Below are 20,636 nucleotides of genomic sequence, written 5' to 3'. Positions count from 1 at the left end.
GAATCTTAGGCATGCTTCTACAAGCTCCAACACCAAACTGCTGGACCGACTTAAAAAAAAGGTGAAGCGGTTTTAGAATTAAAAAAAAAGTTGACTAGCAGCAAGCACACACTGAACAGTTCCCGTGTACGAAATATTTTCACAATACATGCAATAGAAGCGGCGCAATACGAAAACAAAAGTGGCCCGATGCCCCGCCCCCATCTCGGCGCGCGATGCCGGAAGACCGAAGAGCGCAGGCGAAATCCGGCCGGAAAACGTCATACCTGGACTTCCGGCCGGATCAGCCGCCTCTGCCATGCTCTTTTCGCCGTGTTTCCTGTAGATGCTCGCCATAGGAAGAATGACACTTGTTGTTGTTATTGATAGTACTCATTTGTACAATTTTCGCGTTCAAAAAGTATGCACGAACGCCAAACGAGGCATGCGTTACCATGCCGAATTCGTAAGCAGGGTAATACCCCGCCGGGATGTTTTATAACATATGGAAGCGACAGCCGAGGTGGCTGTGCTTGATGACAGAGAATATACTGCACTACGTAAAATACTTTGTAAAACGCTCCAATGCGTTTTTCCTATTATTATTTTTTTTAGATGCTAGATTTAGGAAGGATGGTGAATACTGCTGTACTTTGGCCCAGGATGTTTCGTTCAGTTTCAGAAACAAAGTCACATTTGTTCAGGAAATAGCTGTTTTGTTAAACGCGTCGGTTTCCTTTCCCTGATGGGCGTAGAACCGTGTCCAAAAACCCAATTTTTGGAGAAACTAAAACAAGGTGCCAACCCCTAATCGAACTCCTTTCCTGGCTAATTGGTAAACAGTATTCCTACAAAGTAAAAGAACCAAGACCACCACATTACTTATTTTGCAAGTATACATGCCACGAAAAGGTAATATTTGTCTGGAATGAAAAAACACCCCTCCGAACCACCACCGTACCATAATTTGTGAGTGACTGCGGGGGCCTAATTCTTTGTCAAAGCTTCCGTATGCCTGCATTCCGTATGCCTGCCTGCATTCCGTATACCTGGCAAGCACTTGTTGCCGCTGAACGTCATGTATGCTCCAGCGATAGTCGTTGATATATATAACAATGAGACTAAAAGAAGTAAGAGCGAAGAATAAATATACGGCCTTTATCCGACTAGCGCAGTAAATGCTTAAATGTAGAGATGCTGAAACAGACCAACGATATATTATCACAAATATTTGGTGATTGTTACGTACAGTAACATAACTGCATCGTAACTTCCTTGTCCCACTGGTCTGTTAATTAGGACGAGGTGGCCGTAATATTGTAGCAGAATGCGCAACGCACACGCGAAAATCAAGCCTTTCGAGAGCCGATAGTGCTGCGGAGGCACCAGTATGCTACAGTGTTTTCAGAATAAATGCAAGTCAAGCAGTGAGACGCCACTCATCGAACTGCAGCTAGCGATCGCATAGCCACCTTAGCGCCGCTGCCCAAATGGCGCGTGCGCGCGTGTGGGTGTGTGTGTATGGGGAGGAGTAATGGGGGTGGAGTGGGCAACAACGAACAAAGAAAATTCGGAAGCAGAGCCCGCTGGTTGCTTTATGCGTGTAGCGGCAACATATGTCTCGCATACACGTTTACAGCGCATGAACGCTATATTTTCGCGCAGTGCACGTACGTGCTTTTCGCTGGTACATTGTTTATAATACCCCGCTTAATCTTGGGCATAAATGGTTTCGTATATACTAGTAGCAAACACTTCAGGCAGTACCTAATATTAACATAAGGAATAGCCACCCCTTATGCTGGTAGCCCAGTTCAGAAATATTCTGACAGAACCCTCTAGCCGACGCCACAGTCACTGCTTTGTGGTTCTCGATCGTGAAAGCAAATTCATGCTCTAAGATACTTGAACCAACAGCCCGAAAAGTTGGGAAATAAACTTGCACTCATGTGCGAACATTAAACTGCAAGCTAAATTGCCGAAAAGGCAAGCGCCGCTGCCCTGCGATTGTTCCCAATGCTTCCGACAACCCGCGTGGCCGAAGGGTGTCCTCCTTTGACGTCATGATGGGCGCAACCAATCAGAGGCGTCAAAGACGAAGAGCGCACGCCTTTCAAATGGGACCGCGCGTTTTACACGATAAATGCTGGTTGGACTTATTTACGAAAAAATTCAATGTGATATTTGGAGTCAGCGCGCAAGAAACTACTATAATATAAACGTGCCTCTAACTCAATTTTTTTTGGAAAGCGCTTCAGCTTCCCTAAGCACAGCACAGAGCAAGTCTCCCACATGATCTGCAGGGTCAGCACAAAACCGAGAGGTATGCGAGAGGCGGATGTGCTAAGACTTATTGAAGCCTTTGTCATCTCCCTCCCCTACCCTGCACTCTCGAAATCTGAAAAGGACAGGGTAGAAACGATCATACGCAAGGCGTACCAGCTGGCGATGGGACAACCTGTCAGCACCTCGACACAGAAACTCCTACACTTGGGAGTTTATAATACCTCCTTGGATGAACTCCTCGAAGCTCATCATATGAATCAATTATTGCGTCTGAGCTCCACCTCCACCGGGAGGACAATTCTGAACGAGCTGTGCCTGCGCTCACCGCTTCAACACCCCCAGGCCGATGCGACTCAGCTTCCGCATGAGATCCGCCAATTCATTGATGTGGCCCCACTGCCCTGGAACATGCATCCAACGCATCATCAGGATCGCAGAGACGCCAGAGCTAAAGCAATCTTCAAATGGTACGGCCAAAACTCCACCACAGTATACACAGACGCAGCCTCCTATCCCGGGAGGAGAGCTATGACCACTGTTGTGACTACAGCTCAAGCCCTCCTCACAAGTGCATCCATTCCTACCAACCATGCACTACAGGCAGAAGAAGTGGCCATAGCTCTAGCAATTGCTTAAACCCCTGCAGAGATCATTATTATGGATTGCCAACAAGCATGCAGAACGTTCCCCAGCGGCTTCCTCTCACACCCCGCCACACAAATTCTACTGCAGCATCCTCCACAACACCGCGTAAAGATTATTCGGGCTCCCGCTCATGCCAACGTGCCTGGCAACCAAGCTGCCCCCCAGCATGCCCGAGATTTGACACTCCGGGCTAGTCAGGAGTTCGGCGAGCAGTGCCGTTACTGCCCCCTCTTGCCCTACACAGAAATCACGCAGCACTACCACCTGCAGCGAACGATGCACCCTCCTCCACACAAAAACCTCACAAAAGAACAAGAACACCACTTTCGAGGCATCCAAACCAACACCTTTCCCCGCCCAACTAGAGCCCACATTCTGGTCCCCCCCCTCTACTCCTCGCAATACCGCTTCTGTGAGGTTTCGGGCACGATTTACCACATTGTGTGGGGCTGCGATAAGAACCCCAACCTAGCTCAAACCCTGACGACCAGCTTTGGCTGGTGAAGAGAGCCCAAGAAGCCGGATGGTCTCAAGGGGTCCGGAATAAGGACTCTTTGGCGAGGCGAACTGCTTTATAGGGACGTCTATTCCTCCTCCCCCTCAAGCTTTTTAATTGTTTCCGCAGCCGAAGCGGAGGCATCAGCTTCTGCTTTACTCATTGGCCCCGGGTTCGATTCCAAGTCGCCCGAGAGCACGAGTAGTAAGTTTCAAACGGAAGAACAGAGATTGTACGAAAAGCACAACAAACGCCTGAATACATCGGAAAACTCTGGTGGGCACGACACCGACATGCCTACATAGGAACACAAGCGTGTGGACGTCATACAGGGAAATTACGTCTGAATGCATTGCAAAGAATATGCGCGTAAATGTGTATTTATCCTCCATAAAATCCCAAAAGTAAGTTCCTTACATGTATGTATATTTGCACGAAAGAAAGAGATGACGGAGAAATGCGTGCATACATGATACATACACAGGTGTGCATCGTCGGCTCGCGACATCTGCTTGAGTGAATAAGTAAAGTTTGTAAAGTTAGCTCTGGCTCCTTTGCAATAGGTTCAGGAAGAAGAGTGAGATTATGTCAGAGTCTGGCAACAAACCCTCGAGCTTCTGTGTGGTGAGCTTTTGGCGCACGAGCTTTCGGTCTGGGAGCTTTTGTCCGATTCCCCTGCCTGATACCCTTCCCTGTCGAGTGCGAGCGCCACTGACCCCTTCCAGAAATACAACTCCCAATGACACCACTGCATATCTCATTTCATGTTTGCAATCTGGAAAAATTAGGCCCCATGAGTGATAACGTATGCTTAGACATGAAGATTTGTTTCCTATTTTTGCTGCCACAAAAATATCTTCAGGACCATGATCATCATTCCTTCAATATTACAACTAACACCCCCATATTTAAACATCAGATTATTTAACAGTGCCGCAGAGTACTAGTTTGGGGAGTTGGTCCATAGCGACGTGTCGAAGTGCAGCAAAAACAGAAGAGACAAAAACACAGAAGAAGACACAGAGAGCGCCACTGCATGTGTAGCGCTCTGTACGTCTTCTTCTGTGTTCTCGCCCTCGTCTTGTGGTGCGCTTCGATACGTCGTTCACAGTGCCATTGTAGGTGGGAATGGCAAGCAGTTTTACAGCCGCGCGTTTCCGCCAGAGCCGATCCACATAATTTTCTTGCCACAAGCCATCATAGAGAATGTTGTGAGAGAGTGAATTTTTTTTTTTTTTTCGTGTGGCGAAGCACTTGTTTATCGCTTCCTGGAATGGAGAAGGACGGCACAAAAAGGACGTTTTCCCTGGGTAGCCGGAGGGAGGCGGGTTTCCCAGCTGGGCCAACGCCCGAAGAATCTGCGGGGACAGCCACCCCCACCACTCCCCGCAGTCGACACCAAAGAGCACTCACTCGGGGTAGCCGGGGGGCAGCTGCCTCTGGACCATGCGCACCACCTTGGCCACCTGCGAATCCGCCTGCACACAACCGGGAAGGGCCACACTCGCACGGGACATGTGGTACCACAAACTGCAAGCATGCCAGTGCCCCCCCCTCCGAGAGCGCGCATGTTGGCCAGGCCTCAGGGGGTGAGAGGCAGCCCCTTAGCACGCATGGCTGCACATACCGGCCTTTGGGAGCACTGCAGTTCTGGCCAAGCAGACCTCCACGAGAGGCCACAGGCTGCTTGGGGCGTGGAGGCTGGACGGCGCACATTTCTTTGGACGGGGGCCGAGCAGAGGAGGACGTCACACAGCCCAGTCCACAAAAACGTGCCCTCTCCAGCCTCCTCGGCACCAGCTGGCCCCTATTAGGAGTTTGGGGCAAGGAAAACTACCCCCCTACAAAGCAGCACTACTTGTCTTTTCTGGCCACTCTGAGTTCCTAATCGTGGTTTTGCACCTGAAGGCAGTCAGCCACTTGACCCCCCCGGGGAGAGAATGAAGCTCTCTGAGCCAAGAGATGCACAAGTCAGGAGGCCCTGTCTGCACAGAAACAACCGTTGCTTTTCAGACACGATTGGGTGAAAGCAAATCTTGTGCACCTGCCATTGCCTTTTGGCAGGCTAGGTGAAGAAGGCAGTTCGGAGTTAGCGACTGCCTTGCCGATTTCCCGTCCAGTTTTTGCTCACCCAACCCAGGCACAAGAAGGCACCGCCAACCACCCACTTCTGGGTACACAAGCATTCCAACTTGCAGCTTCACAGGAGGGATCACAACCAAGCCCTGCGGTGGTGTGCAATGTACAGCAGCCACCGTAACAGTTGCCACACACTAATGTCACAAACTGCACCACACAGTTTATTCCAATTCGTGCACTACATCCATGCTGTACACTTGTTTGTTCAAAAAGACTATGATGTTTGTTATTAATTTCTTGCTGTTTTGTACAATTTGTTGCATATATTTTCTTTTCAATGACTATTCCTTTCACGTTGTTATGTGCACTGATTGATGCACTATTTATTGTACTCTTGAATATCTCGCATTTCGGTGCTAGGTGTTTTGATTAAAACCCAGAAGCTGTGTCTATATATTGCGTTTTTTTTTGTTTCCACCACGCTGTTATTCTGACTGTGTGAAGGATGTAGGGCATGGTGAAGTTGCTGAGGGCAACTTTTTACCCTATTTTCCACCATAATGTGTGTACATTTATGGAAACAAACAAACAAACATAAAAGTTTTGGACAGGGTCCATTGGGCATGTGCAAATCAGAACATAACTGATCCAAACACTACAGCTGCCTGCCTGGCCAGACGTGGATGACTAATAAACAAAAGTGGCTGCTGAGAAGTGCACCACAGAGCCACCACAAGGCTGCTCCCGCAAGAATACGCATGTGCGAATCCAAAAGGGCAGACACCCCGAACGGTTGCTTGCGGCTGACTTTGGGCAGGCGATGCTTGAGTGGTCGAGGAGCAAGGAACACACTCCAACAGATGGAACAAATAGAGCGGCACTCCGATAAGCACGCTCATAGGGAACTCTGGCTGTCCACTGTGGCAACGTCGTCTTGAAGGCGAACGAACACGCGTCTCCTACGCACACACATGGTGAGAAGCTCGGCAGGAAAAGCAGGACCTGGCAGCGGCCCGGGGATATCGCGCAAGCATTTTGTTACTACGACAGCTCGATGCCAGTGTTCTGTTCTTGAAGTGAAAGTGCCATTAGCCTGCCTCTGTTCACTGCACGGGGAATCTGTGAAGCCTCTCATATTTCCTACCTTGAAACTTCCCAGGCACAAAGGCTGACGCGGAGGCTTGACATGAGGCCTTGCGTCACCCTTTGAAGTCTGACGCCTTCAAGATATACCTGCTGCTTGACACACCGTGAGTGTAACATTGACCCGCCCGGACCAGTGAACGGGTCAACTGATGGCTGAGAGTGCATGCACCTCCCTTTCAGCCCAGAGTGCACTCTTTCTCTGAAGCCTATTAAACGATTTCGCACCCACCGTGGGGGCCTCGGAGAATGCTGTACGAGGAACATCAATACGCGTTGCTTTTGCCACACAATGCCTGGCGCAGCCAGAGCTCTGTTATCTGGCTTCCTCGTCCCCTCGTCTTCCCTGGTGCTGTGCCGTGGTCTCATCCCCAGGGAGCAACCTGGTGCAGCTCGTGTGCCTGGCCCCAGCCTGGTGGGCAAAATGCCTTCCGACGTACCCTCGACCCCAGCTCACCTTGCTGTGGCTGGAACCCGTCAAGGGCCCCCCGCCCGTCCCAGACTGCTCCATTCGCAGGCGGAAGTCATGGAAGTCAGGCACCTTGGATTCTGCGAGGAGGAGGGGCAGAAGAGGCTCACGGCACTCGCCTCACTAGAAATGGCATGAAACCGAGGAAACACAGAGAAGAAGGCACAGGACAAAGAGCTTGCCTACAACTGGTATTCTCGACAGGCAACAAGAAACTTATTCCGAGAATGACCATACCACGTATGTACCAGACACGCACTGTGGACACACACCTCATCACACTAGCACAGGAGTTATTTTCAAAATACGCAAGCGGCAGCGCACCGCTTCGCCACAGGTTAGAAAAGAGTCCTTCCTGGCTGGAAGGGAGCCGAGTGATACCCCAGGGGCCTTGAGCTACTGAGCGCAGCTGCCCTTTGTGCCCACGGAGTGTGCCGTGCCAGTGAGTGGAGGCCCACCTGGCTGGCCGCTGTGGCTGCCTTGTGCGTGCTGGCCCTGGGCGGGCCGGGGTTCCACGCGGAGAGGGCACGGCTGCCAGCCCTGCTCCTCCTTGGCCCCCATCCTCCTCCCGGTGGCCAGTCTCCTCCCCCACACTGCAAGGAGGGCTGCAATCACGACACTGGCCCCTCCCTGGGAAGGTGTCTCTGCTCAACCAATACCTAACACCAATCCAAGTGGCTACGCAAGAAGTGAAATGCTTCTTGGCACATTCTGCGTGTTTTGGTTATGTACGGTGATTTTGTTTTGTTTGCCCATTTGTGTCTGTGGTGTGAGGGCTGTTTCGGCTGTTGTTTTCGCTCCGGTGCTGCTGCTATTGCTAAGCATCTATATGCGATGGTGTAAACGATTCTTCCCCTAGTTTTTAATTGATATCGACTATGTACTATAATGAAAAGAATAAACACTGCTCTTTTGCAGGTGTGCCATGTACAGTGCGTTGGGCAAGCCATCAAGGTCTTGTTGAACACAGCACTTGATGCCTGTTACGTGTAGTAAGCAGTCAGCACGACATACTGGATCTTTCTGCCTCATTGAGACCAAAAAAAAAAGTGAAAAATGGGTAACTGGAAGTTAACGAAGCAGCAAAGTAAAACAAATCACAGTGCGAGCTCTCTAAAGATTGGTATTATGTAGGTTTGCTAATACTGAGTACTACAAAGGTTTTATTGACCACGAAAACGGGTGAAAAAACTTGGTTTTGTTGCATCCACAGCAAGCGTGGGCCCACGGGCAGCTTCAAGGGGCCTTTACGATTCCTTTTCGCTTGAGGGACCCCACACTTTTCATTTTAAATAAAGGTTTTCGTTTTAAATAAAGGTTCGTCTTAAAACAAGTCGCTCCGGTTTGTTCCCCCCCCCCCTCTCCCTTCCACCCGCAATGCAACGGGCTTCACCCCTCGAGACGAAATCCTGCCAGCATCCATGGGCTAAATTGCACCAACAATGGCCAGTGATTCAGTCTTCACCAGGTGCTCCGCACTACAAGTGGGCTGTCAAACAAATGCTTCGTTTGAGGACTCGGAAACAAGGCATCCAATTTGGGCAGCCAGCCCACGCAGCGAGTTCCCGTGGCTGCTCAAGTTCCACCAGCAAGCCTTGAACGTTCTCAGCCTGGATACTTCTGCACAATATGTTGGTGAGGTGGTGCACCCTTGAGGGGTCACCACGTTCCCCCAACGTTCTCGGCAGGTGAGAACAGAACTGACTCCATTTCTGTCCACACAGTCAAGTGGCAATGCCAGCTGCTTCCCGAGTGTCCCACGCACGAAGGCGCTGCAATTTGTTCTGAACATTTTCTACCCCCGCCCCAATTGACTCGAAGCTTCGTACACCCGTTGGCCTCGCTGGCTATTTCTTCAACAGCTCCAGCCTGTATGCCTGGCCTTGACCCTTCGTTTGATTGATTGATTGTATGGTTTACCGCGCCGACGCAACGCTGGCGATAAGGCGTGCCATAGAGGAGGGCTCCGGATTAATTTTGACCACCTGGGGATCTTTAACAACATGAGACGACATCTCGTACACACGGACATTTTTGCTTTTCGCCTTTGTCAGAAAACCGGCCGCCACGGCCGGGAATCGAACCTGTGACCTCGTGCTCAGCAGCGCAACGCCTTAGCCACTGAGCCACCGCGGCGGGTAGCCCTTCGTTTGTCATCTGGCTAAGCTGACAAGAGTTGGGTTGGGGAGGGCTGCAAACACTGGGAGCATGTGGTGTGCTCTCCCATGGTTAGGCAGTTCCGCGAGCATACAGTGGATGTCGGTGGGCAGAATAGGGGACTGTAATGCAGACTTGGTGGACACTAGGCAACGCACGCCCACATCCGCAGACTTCCCATTCTCAAAATAATCGCAGGAAGAGCTTCTCTAAGCGCAGTTTTGATCGGCATCCATCGCCTCATTTCCTGCACCCATGCTTAACATGGAGCTGTTCGATAACATTTTCTCCTACTTCTAGGTACTCTTTTCTATCAGCCGAGCCCAAGAGCTGACAATGTAGGCACAATTCAGTGCAGCCTAATGGCTTTCTAAAGCTTATATTGGGAGCTCCTCCTTCCAATGCACACTAAAATGTTTGTCAGCGATTGCACAATTCCGCGGAGGCTGTGAAACAGAATAACCTCGCACGTTTCTCCCAGTGGCGTCGGAACTATTTTTTTACTGAGGAGCCAAAAAAATCGCACCATGCCATCATCATCATCATCATCATCATGTATTTTTATTGAGGACTCATGCATGTGCAGTATTGCAGATGACCAGGAGAAATAAATAAGCCCAATTACCAACATGAAAGCAAGCAAAACGCAATAAAATATTTATCCAACATCACAGATGCTAGAGAGCACTCAAAAAGCCGCTAATGCTGTGTTAAGACTACCGATCTATCAGCCATATCGTGAGCTATGGACGTAAAAAAACGGCGTTTCACGCAGTTCGGTTGGCTGAGATGTCCAATGACGTCATGATTTAAAGATATTACGACAGTTGTGACAACAGTCTGAACCTGGCATTAGTGTCTTGATGGCAACTGTGCACCCTCTACAAGACAACGGTAGCAGGCACTATTCCGTGCATTTTATTTATTAATGTAGAAAAAAGCACCGCACGCTTTACAAATGTATGAAAACAGTAACAGAAAATTGACAGGGTTAGTACAAACTGCCAGATCATCTTTCCACGTGCCTTCTAAACGCGAACATACAGCATTTGCGCATTCATGCCACCAAAAAAAAGCTTACACACACAATGAATACTTACAACAAAAACGAGTGAAATACCAAGATCAGTTGAAATATAGTTATGCTGTGTTAAAATGTACATTTGGGATGAATTTGTAGTGTTCTCCGGTTTGTTTCAGTATTTGGAAACGCATGTTTTTCACATCAGTTCGAGTACCGGGCATGCAAGACGACTCACGTGTTCCAATCAGGTAACAATTAGTTCTCAACTTCTCATCATCAGTTCTACCAGAGAAATCTTTCCTGCCGAGTGGTGAATATGAGACTGACTCAATAATATCTCGTAATATTAACCCCCTAACATTCTGGCCCTGCCAAGTGCGACAAATAGTTAAAAAGGAGTGTTTAGCACACAGTTTTTTAACGGTACTCTATTTAATTACCAAACGTCTTGGAGCTTAACAATCACACTTATTCTAGTTCAAACATGCACCCCTCAGTGAGGTTTCAATTGGTCAATACTGTCAAGGAGCGCCAACCGGGAATTTTCTTTCCGCGATTCGTGCAACAAACGTCTGAATTAAAGAGTCTAAGCTCAAAGTGGCCGTCGCAGACCCGTGCACGTGCAATATAAGTAGTAGATGAGTCCACCTTTCCTGTGACATTGTGCTTCGAAAGGGTGTTTCACACGCCGCAGTGCACTGAAGGATCGTTCGGATGACGCAGACGACGGGGGGGCCAAAAGAATAAGAACCACAAGTTTGAAAATCTCATCAAAAATTAGCTTCACGTTGTGAGCTTGATTCTGCCGTAACACATGAACGTCTTGGATGGAGTCGCACTCGCTGCTCACAAGTGACGGCAGCATCAGCAATTGTGCAGCGGGCAGGGAGATATGAAAATCGGAGGAGTGGAGTCCCAGCTCCTAGCTCTTGCAAGGTTGCGGGAGAGGGAGGCATCCCCTTGGTCGCATCAGTGACGATTCCTTCTAGGCGAACTAGCTGGTCAAGTTCAGGCTGCTTTAATCTCCTGTGGATTTCCGCCGTCGTAGTATCGAGCAGCTATGTGCTATGCGTTAGTGTGGCAGCTTGGCCGCACATGTGGCCAGACAATTTTTTGTTGCCCCTACATCGTGCTTTATTCGTATATTCAAGCTGCAATTTTTCCCAGATTTCAAGCAATAAATTTTACTTATTCCTGGCTCAACCATACATGTATAATGACTGAAAGCCTACATACGATGTAATTAGCTGAGTGGTGCAACTGAACGGTGCAACACATGGCAAATCTACATCCCTGCGAAAAAAAAACAAGCGCACACAATTTAGTTCTGCATTCAACCCTCCCCTGGTAGGGTACATACACCACGAGCTGTAATCAGTGCCATCATTTAAATATTGCAACCAGTTTCAGCTGTTTGGGATATTCGCATTGAACATGTCACGGCTAAAGGCTGAACGAAACTAGGGCTGCTCTATCTCGTTAACACAGAAACCAGACACCATGCATACACATCGGTGATTAGGCCACCGCTACAACATGCATCAACCACACAGCATCCCCACGGTGCGCGTTTAGCTCACGTGCTTGGACCGTTCCACAACAAAGCTGCACACTGCTTCACCGTCTCACTTTTCCACCGACTGCAGCATAGCAGCTGCCCATTCACGCAAAACCACATCCTGCTGCGACCCTACATTTCAACCCGTGTTGACCACACCAACCAAGTAATGCCCATCTTTCCAAGAAGAAAGAAATGCCAAAAACAGCCTTCAGTTCAATCGATGACAGAGGAACTCTTTGCCAGATAACACTCCAACGACAATAGAGTTTTTATCCTTTCTTCAAGGATTAAAAGTGTTCTTAGAAACCTCAATCGATTAATGAAATTGTTTATGTATACGTTGTGCTTGTGTTTATCACCCCCCTCCCCTCCCCCATGCGGTTACTTGGCCCACATTGTATTTTGACGAACGTATCGTACTCTTGTGTGTTATGCGTTTTTTCCAACTTCCTCAGGATTTTGGCGTGCCATCACACTCGGCCTTTATATAATGATGTGTGGCAACATTGAGTGCATAATTCTGAGAGCACACTGACCTCATTCGCAACCACCCTCTTCCCTGCCCTCTGTTTGATGGCCCACTCAGGCCCGCAGGATACGTAAATAAAGAAATAAAATAGACCATTACAGTTGAGGGGACAAACTAAACATTTGTGACGGCCCCTTAGCTGTGGCACTTTGTCAGTCTAGCCTGAAAATGTAACCGGACATCCACTCCAAAGTGAGCAAGATTTCCGCAGTGAAATGCATCACTCAAGGCTCCGCATGTACTCGTGTCTGTGAGGGTGGCTTTTTGGGCAGACGCCCCGAACTGCGAACACACTTTTCAAGCCGCAGTTGCAATTAACAAATGCAAACCTTTTTTTCAGCACTTTCTGTCGCACCAACAGCACACTTGGGCCTTTGCATGTTTTCATGCACTCCTCTGCAAACATTTTGTCCAATTTTGCTGCAATTAACATCAGCGGGGGTCAACGATATGAAATTGTGGCGTTTCCCTAGCCTTTCACATTTTGCTAGCAATAAACTTTGCCGTGCACCACGGCAGTCTCCGGCGAAATCAGAAGCGAGTGTTGGCAACTTTCTATATCAGGTGCAACACTGCCTGCTGCAAGGGTACCTATAAGGCTGGCGATGAGTTATTTGGCTACCCAGCTTGGAGTGTTGCCAAGGCCACTTTGGGATGATCGCAGTTGGCCTTCGTAAGACAGGGTCAAAGTACCGGGCTGTTAACTGTGCAAGTGATGTGGCTTGCCTTGCTGCAACAATGTTAGCTGTGCAAGCATGGTCGACAAACAAATTTTGCGGTGGATTTGTGCAGAAAGTGCCACTCACTGGTCACAGTTCTACTCCACTTGCATGGTCTGGCACTTAAGCTTTGCAACTGTGGTCCAGTCTTCATCTAGCAAGGCTTGCCAATTCCACACGGCTTGACACGAGAGATACAAATCGAGATACGGCTTGACAGGTGTCATGCCTTTCAGGTTTAGTGCTTCAGCGTTTGTTGTAAAGGTCACCTTTTCACTGAGTAGAACAACCGAACGGTTGTGCTGTGATTAGCTCCCGTTCAGCCATGACTGAGATATGCTGGCACAAGGCTATGCACGATACAGCCAAGTCTCCACACTGAAGAAGTGCTGAAGCTTCACTCAAATTAGCTGAAATTTCACGAAGGCACACTGAAATCTCCTTCACTCAACATTTCCCACCCAACAATCCTGAATGCTTAACCCAACAATTTTCAATCGTAGGCTACGACAGCTATTACTTTACTCGTGCTAACGGCTTGGGTGGGGGCACTGCCATTTTTTGTCAAGCAGAAATGGCTATCTTCTTCCGTAACGACTTCCTTTTCCAGTGCAGAATCTTTAGCTGTTGCGCTGCAGAACCCACTCTTCGATATTACGCTGCTCGCATTCTATCGTCTGCCTAATCAAAATGCTGGCCAATTCATCGAAGATTTGAAGCAATTCCATTGGCCAGCTGGACGTATTTGCATGACTGGCGACCTAAACATCGACCTTTTAAAGAACAAAAAACATATTGTGGTAGATTAGCTAAACACTCTGGCGGACGTCAGTGTCGTAGCTGCGATTAATCTTCCTACTCGCATTGAACTCTTGCGCGACAAACTTGTTTCTTCCTGTCTTGACCACGTTTTTGTCCCTCTGGATCAGAGTGACTACACAGCATTTATAGCCGAACAAAAAATGTCCGATCATTTTTTTTACTGGCTGTCGTGTTTTCTCTCCTTCCGAGGCTATGTGACGAGGCCCCTTGCACTCCGATAGAGTGGAAATAATTGACAGAAAGCAATTGGACTTGGCCGTGGAGAATCACGATTGGAATTCCATCCTGACTGCGTACCCAGTTGATGAACTGTACAACCGGGTTGTAGAGACATTTCAGTCTATTCAGAGTTCGTCGAAAAAAATCAATTCATATTAGACCAAGACAAGTTGGATGTGCCTGGATTACTGCTGCTGTGCCACCTGCCATTACCGAGTGGGAATTGGCATGGGCTCGATGTAGGCATGCTCCAAAGAATGCTTATTTAAGATCGCTATACAGAACCACCCGCAATACAGCAAACGCTTTGATACGTGCAGAAAAGCGCAAGCATTTCAACACAAAGTTCAGGCTTTCTAGGACTAATCCGATTAAAACGTGGGCCACCGTCAATGAACTGTGCGGCAGAAAATTCAGAGACACATGCGCTACTGTCGCCCAAAACTTCAGTGCTGTGTCAATCACGCTCACTGACCAATTCAATTATTTTTTTTCTTCCGCTGGCCAAGCAACGCATGCGCATTGCCACCCCGCTAACAGGTTGCAGTCGATATCTAAATCAGCTTTTTTACGCTCCTGTACCGAAGATGATCTGCATTGCATCCTATTCAGCTTCAAAAGAAATAAAGCTGCAGGAATTGGCGGCATTTCTGTTGCAGTTCTCTGTAGGCATTGTGAGCGTCCTAAACATGCATTACTCGCTATAACAAACAATATCATTGATACACAAGTTGTACCTTTGGGCTTAAAAAAGGCCGTTGTCGCCCCCATTGTGCAAAAATGGCCCAAAAAATTCCGTTACAAACTATCAGGGAATTTCCATTCTTCCTACCATTGCCCTTATTTTAGAAAAACATATTGCAACAGTGATGCTGAGTTTTCTTGATGCACATGATGTGGTCTCACCCAACCAATTCAGTTTTGTCAGAGGGCGTGGAACACAAAAAGCTGTAGATCTTTCTGATCTGCTAACCAATGCTTTAAAACACAATGAATTTGCCTGTGCTATGTTTTTGGGTGCCTCCAAGGCATTCAACTCTATTAATCACTCCATTTTATCTAATAAACTGTTCCAGTATGGATTCAGAGGCCTGTTTATACCTTTAATTAACTATTACCTATCCAATCATTCTCAAATTGTTGTGTTGCGCTCGAGCAAGAGCAATCCACAGCATTTAACCTCAGGCATCCCTCAGGGGTCAATTCTTGCTCCTATTTTATTTAATGTATATACGTTAACGACCTCAGTAGTTCTTGCCGTCATTGCAGAGTGTTCCAATATGTGGATGACACGGTACTTGTATCCAGACACAATAACTATGAACTAGCAACAGAATACCTGCAGCATGACTGTATGCAAGTAATGTGGTGCTACAGCAATAATCTAATTACAATAAACAACAATGAGTCACAACTTGTCTGTTTCCATATTCCAGCTAAGCTTATTCCTCACCACGTTCCAATTTCTTTGCATACTAGTGATTGTGTTCAATGTGCGTGTACACCTGTTGCCCAACAATCTACTGTCAAATACTTAGGTATATTGCTTGATTTTGATATGTTCTGAAATAGCCATGCAGTGTATGTATGTACTGAACTCAGAAAGGTTGCTTGCCTCCAGTTTTTGATTAAATCCTTATGTCCGGTATACATACACAAACAAATATCACATGCACTTGCTTACAGCGTCTTGCGATATGGCATTTGCAGTTTTTACCTCTGTACCGCCTTCTGGAAAAACAGAATTAACTGTGTATTGAAATCCGTTCTTAGGTCAGTAATGTACAATGCATCGCTTGAGTTGCATATTGACGTTCTTCAGTTGTCAAGAATGCCCGATTTCTTTGTGTTGTTTAAGCAAACAGTGAGGTTAAAATATATTTGGTCCCATGAACACTGTATACTGTACACGCCGCAACCTGACCTCCACTTACGAGATCACTTTGTTGTGCCGAGGGTTCGCACTAAGTATGGTGAGTGGTTGCGTACTTTCTATGTCCCTTCTATCCTCAACTCCCTTCCCTCCGAACTGTTTTCTCTTAGCTCCCGTGATCAAGTTAGAGACGCTGTTTTTGCACTGCGTGGTTGACTGTTCAATAGTTGAAGCTGTTGTATGTATTTCCTGGTGCTTGCTTTATTCCTCAACTCCTCCTTGTACATTCTTTTCACTTTTTAGATGCAAAGCATCTCTTGCTCTCGGCTCCGTCGTCCGTCGTCCATCCATCCACTGGCCCAGGAAGACACCGGCAACACTGTCACTCCAGAAGCCATTAAAGGGTAAGACACCACCGGGCGTTCAGCAAGCCGAGCATGTGCAGTGGGGGTGTGGACGGCGCAACAACAACAAGAGAGGGACATAGCCCCGTCGCATCAAATAAAATTACACCATCTTCCCTTAGGGGAACCCTGAGAAGTATGCGAAACAGCCATGGGCTCAATGCAATTTCCCATTTCGTAGTTCCGGCAAGTAAAAAGTGTGGTAGTTACTATGGAAACCAAACTAAATATAACGGTAGCTACATACCTCAACCTACCCGCCGCGGTGGCCCAGTGGCTAAGGCGTTGCGCTGCTGAGCATGAGGTCGCGAGATCGATTCCCGGCCGCAGCGGCCGCTTTTCTGATGGAGGCGAAAAGCAAAAACGCCCGTGTGTACGAGATTTCGGCGCACGATAAAGATCCCCAGGCGGTCAAAATTAATCCAGAGCCCTCCACTACGGCGCGCCTCATCGCCTGCATTGCGTCGGCGCGTTAAACCCTAAAATCAATCAATCAATCAACGTACCTCAACCTAACGAAAACGACGAACTGAAAACGAATGGCCACTTGAATCGACTCCATGACTGCTTTGCATACTACTCAGGGTTCCCCTACGGGAAGATGGTGTCATTTTTTCCTTTATTTTTATTTTTCTGCATTTTTCTTTTCCCCTTTAGAGACAACGGTATTTGCATTCGCTGCGTCCGTAACGGCCAGCAACTGCTTGGCACAGACCCACAAGCCTTTTTTGGCTTGGGCTGGCCCGAATATGTATTCAGTGCCGTGAAATAAAGATTATTATTACTGCATGTGACCTGTTCTTCCACCTGGTTTGCTGCTCTCCCAAACTCCTGTTCTGATGCAGCACTGGCCCATGTGCAGGAAGGCACCGCTGATGCTGACACACTCCAGCTGCAAATTCAAGGACGACACTGGAAGAAGGCAGTCGCCGTACTGACCGATCCCACCGTTTCAAAACGGGCCTGGGTATCTTCCCCACAGGAGCTCACAGGCCTGCATAACACTGCGCTATGGTATCTGCACCAATGAACACAACGATGACCCCTGCGCACCTTCCTCTGCCCTCAGTGGGCACTCCTCGAGCAAAACGAATGGCAGCTCATGGAAAAATCCCCGAGGTTGTGGGGCCAGTGGGTGAGGCACTTCCACGCACATGAATCAGAAAACTATGGCCGTTGGCGTCGTGGATGTCAGGCAGACGTCACAGACGAGTGGGTGGCAGTGGTCCGGCACATTTCCCCTCATTAACCGCCTGATAGTAGTCATGCTAGACTGATACGAGTAACTTGAGTGAAACGGTGCACTACGCTGCGGGGTGTTCACAAATCACCAGCCAGGAGGAAGGAATCAGGACAGCAACGATATCAAGAAACAAGAGTTCACAAACAGCACATCTGTTCACCCTTGGAGGACACTTGACGATACCCCTGACGAATGAAGTCCAATGAAAACAGAAGCTGCCAAAGCTACGTTACTTCACTGGCTGCATTCACCCTGAGGAAGCATTGCCTTGAAGAGCCACAATTAACACACTAGCAATGCACCCAGAAACAGCCGATACAGCAACAGCTGCCTGAAATAGTTCGGTATTCCAAGAAAAAGAGGAGCTTGAACACGTCGGTTTGGAATAATGCTGCGTTTAAAGGCAGAACAGTCAAAAGCTTTACGACAGTAAACATGCGAGCGCGTGCCGCTCAGTACATGTAGAGCGCTGTGGTGAGAGGTTGGCGCGCTATCGCATCAGGCGCGTTTGGCGGCCGCACTCCCTGAAGGCGCTTTTTATCGTGCGCCTGCCTGCTGCATTAGTTACGCCAGGCATCTGGAAATATGAAGACGTGAGGATGAAGCATTCTTATCGCCCAATCAGGCAGCGAAAATCAAACGTTTCAATACGTTCGTTGGGTTGCGTGCTTGATGCAAAGCCATTAGCTGCACATGTATTCTCTGGAATCGTTTCCACGTAGCTGAAGCCGCTACCACAGCAGACAACAGCACAATCAATCGTTGTCAGAGGGTGGATACGCCAAGTGTACGAACTACGAAAGTTTGCCAACCTATCGCTAGACCACTCTGCATGTACTGTGCGTGCCCAGCACGAACTCCGGTGTTTGCTGTCAGAAAGCTTGCGACTGTGCCCGCCGGCGTATTTTGAGCAGTCCCGAGGCGCTACACGTTGGCCGTCCGCTTCACAACTCACCGTGAGAGCAGTTCGCCTTGATTTTTTGGCCGCGTCTGCTGCAACCTGGGTTATCCTGGGCTCCTCAGCCAAAGTAGTGTTGGTAGAGTTAAACTAGTTCATTCCGCACTGGCCCGGGTCAACGTTGGCCCAGGTAGTACGGGCAATGCCTTATGATGTTTAGGAGGCGTTCGTACCGTTGGCACGAGCAGAGTGTGAATTGACTTGCTATGGCTAGGAATCGCACTTTGAGTTGGATTGGTACGCTCTAAAGTGGTTTTGGTTCTAGTTATAGTTGATGCTTGGGCGAGCTGGTGTTTCATAATCTTGAATTCACAGCGCAAATAAGAAACGAGAACGATATGGAGAGCACGACACACAGCGCCTCTGTGTCGTGCTCTCCCTATTGTCCTCATTTCTTGTTTGCGCTGTGAATTCATGATTAAGGTTTTGGTTCTGTTTTTACCATCGCCTCCTTTGCTAGCTCCATTCGATTCAGAAGGGGTGCACGGCAACGTTGCAGAGAAAGTTCTGTGGTGCCGGTGCAGTGCAGCAGCGTGGTTCCGCGGTGCCGTGCATCACGGCTGCACCGTCAGCAGCGCCCCTGCGTGTTCACAATCGAGCGAGGTGCAGGCATAGTCGTCTGCTAATCATCATCGCCTGTCGTCCTCTACAACTGGATGTTTACGGCCATCTGGGTTGCGTCGTACGCATCAGCGGCGACGCTAAGTTCGTCCCGCGTATCTTCGAGCTCGACGGACATTTTCACGCGGTCGCCGCAACTGCCGGTAGCCGCCTGCCAACCCGCAACGCCCCAACGCTCACGGCACCGAATCGCTGCACCTCCTCCGTAGCAGGTGCAGCGATTCTCTGCACCGCGGCGGCACCGCTGCCGCACCATGACCAATCGAGCGACGCGGTGCAGGGAATCACTCGTGCAGCGGTGAATCGAGCGCTTTGGTGCAGCGCATCCTGCACCGTTGCAGGCGTTGCAGGGAATCGCGTCTGAATCGAATGGAGCTGCTGTTTCAATGGTTTCAATGCATGCGGCGTCACCCCGGTCACCCCATAGCGTGGCCGCCTTGCCCTCTCTCACTGCGTCTGAATTCCATGTGGTGGCGCCACTCACCGATCCTCCCGCCATAGAGTTGCCTCCCGCTACCGATCTTCGATGTAAGGAGTTGCGAAACTGCGCTTCAAAAAACCCAAAAAACCATAGAGTTTAAGGAAAGTGGCGCTAGTGTCAACGCGCTCCATTCGATTCAGACGCGATTCCCTGCAACGCCTGCACCGTTGCACGGTGCGCTGCACCAAAGCGCTCGATTCGCCGCTGCAGGAATGGCGCCGTGCACCGCGTCGCTCGATTGCTCATGGTGCTGCAGCGGTGCCGCCGCGGTACAGAGAACCGCTGCACCTGCTACGGAGGAGGTGCAGCGATTCGGTGCGTTGCGGGTTGGCAGGCGGCTACCGGCGGTTGCGGCGACCGCGTGAAAATGTCCGTCGAGCTCAAAGCAAATAAGATACGCGGGACGAACTTTGCGTCGCCGCTGATGCGTACGACGCAACCCAGGTGGCCGTAAACATCCAGTTGTAAAGGACGACAGGCGAGGATGATTAGCAGACGACTATGTCCCAATTGTAAACACGCAGGGCGCTCCTGACCTCTAGTAACGTTGCTCCTGACGGTGCAGCCGTGATGCACGGCACCGCGGAACCACGCTGCTGCACTGCACCGGCACCACAGAACTTTCTCTGCAACGTTCTCGTGCACCACGCCGCTTCCATTCTTTATTGCTATGCCGCACGGGCTATCACATTCATATAAGCAGACTGTTTCGCCCTGACGTCGCTAGCCCAGAATAATCTGGATGTGAATCGACGGTTCCAGAAACACTTGCGCCAAAAGATAAAAGCCTGCAGAGCCACGGCCGCTGGATGAAAGGCGCACTGATCTTGCGTGCGCTCTCATCCAGCGGCCGTGGCAGAGCAGACGCCGCGGCATTCCAATCGCCAAAGCGCGCCTGCATGCGTCACTTTGCTGACTGCCTCTTCGG

The 20,636-nt window shown here is 49.2% G+C and overlaps 1 protein-coding gene across 9 annotated transcripts in view; it reads right to left on the bottom strand.

Moving 5' to 3' along the window:
* Window positions 1-18,923, bottom strand: part of LOC144179496 (uncharacterized) — a 43,464-nt gene extending 24,541 nt beyond the window's left edge. For 2 of the 9 annotated variants that reach the window (XM_077707873.1, XM_077707875.1), the window contains exons 1-5: window positions 18,604-18,852; window positions 17,201-17,297; window positions 7,556-7,690; window positions 7,086-7,177; window positions 4,820-4,884 (exon numbers count right to left, since the gene is read on the bottom strand). In XM_077707873.1, the coding sequence (XP_077563999.1) occupies window positions 4,820-4,884; window positions 7,086-7,177; window positions 7,556-7,690; window positions 17,201-17,261 (353 nt within the window). In that variant the 5' untranslated portion in view covers window positions 17,262-17,297; window positions 18,604-18,852. Of the gene's footprint in view, window positions 1-4,819; window positions 4,885-7,085; window positions 7,178-7,555; window positions 7,691-17,200; window positions 17,298-18,603 lie in introns of all 9 variants that reach the window. The other 7 variants (XM_077707876.1, XM_077707877.1, XM_077707878.1 and 4 more) reach the window with 7 other exon arrangements.
* Between the last annotated feature and the right edge of the window lie 1,713 nt (window positions 18,924-20,636).

This window comes from Haemaphysalis longicornis, unplaced genomic scaffold, assembly GCF_048455015.1.
Source record: "Haemaphysalis longicornis isolate Haplotype H1 unplaced genomic scaffold, Haemaphysalis longicornis Haplotype H1 scaffold_4, whole genome shotgun sequence".
Taxonomy (NCBI): Eukaryota; Metazoa; Arthropoda; class Arachnida; order Ixodida; family Ixodidae; genus Haemaphysalis; species Haemaphysalis longicornis.
Note: the sequence above shows the minus strand (reverse complement) of the source record. Positions and strands in the feature narration are given on the sequence as shown.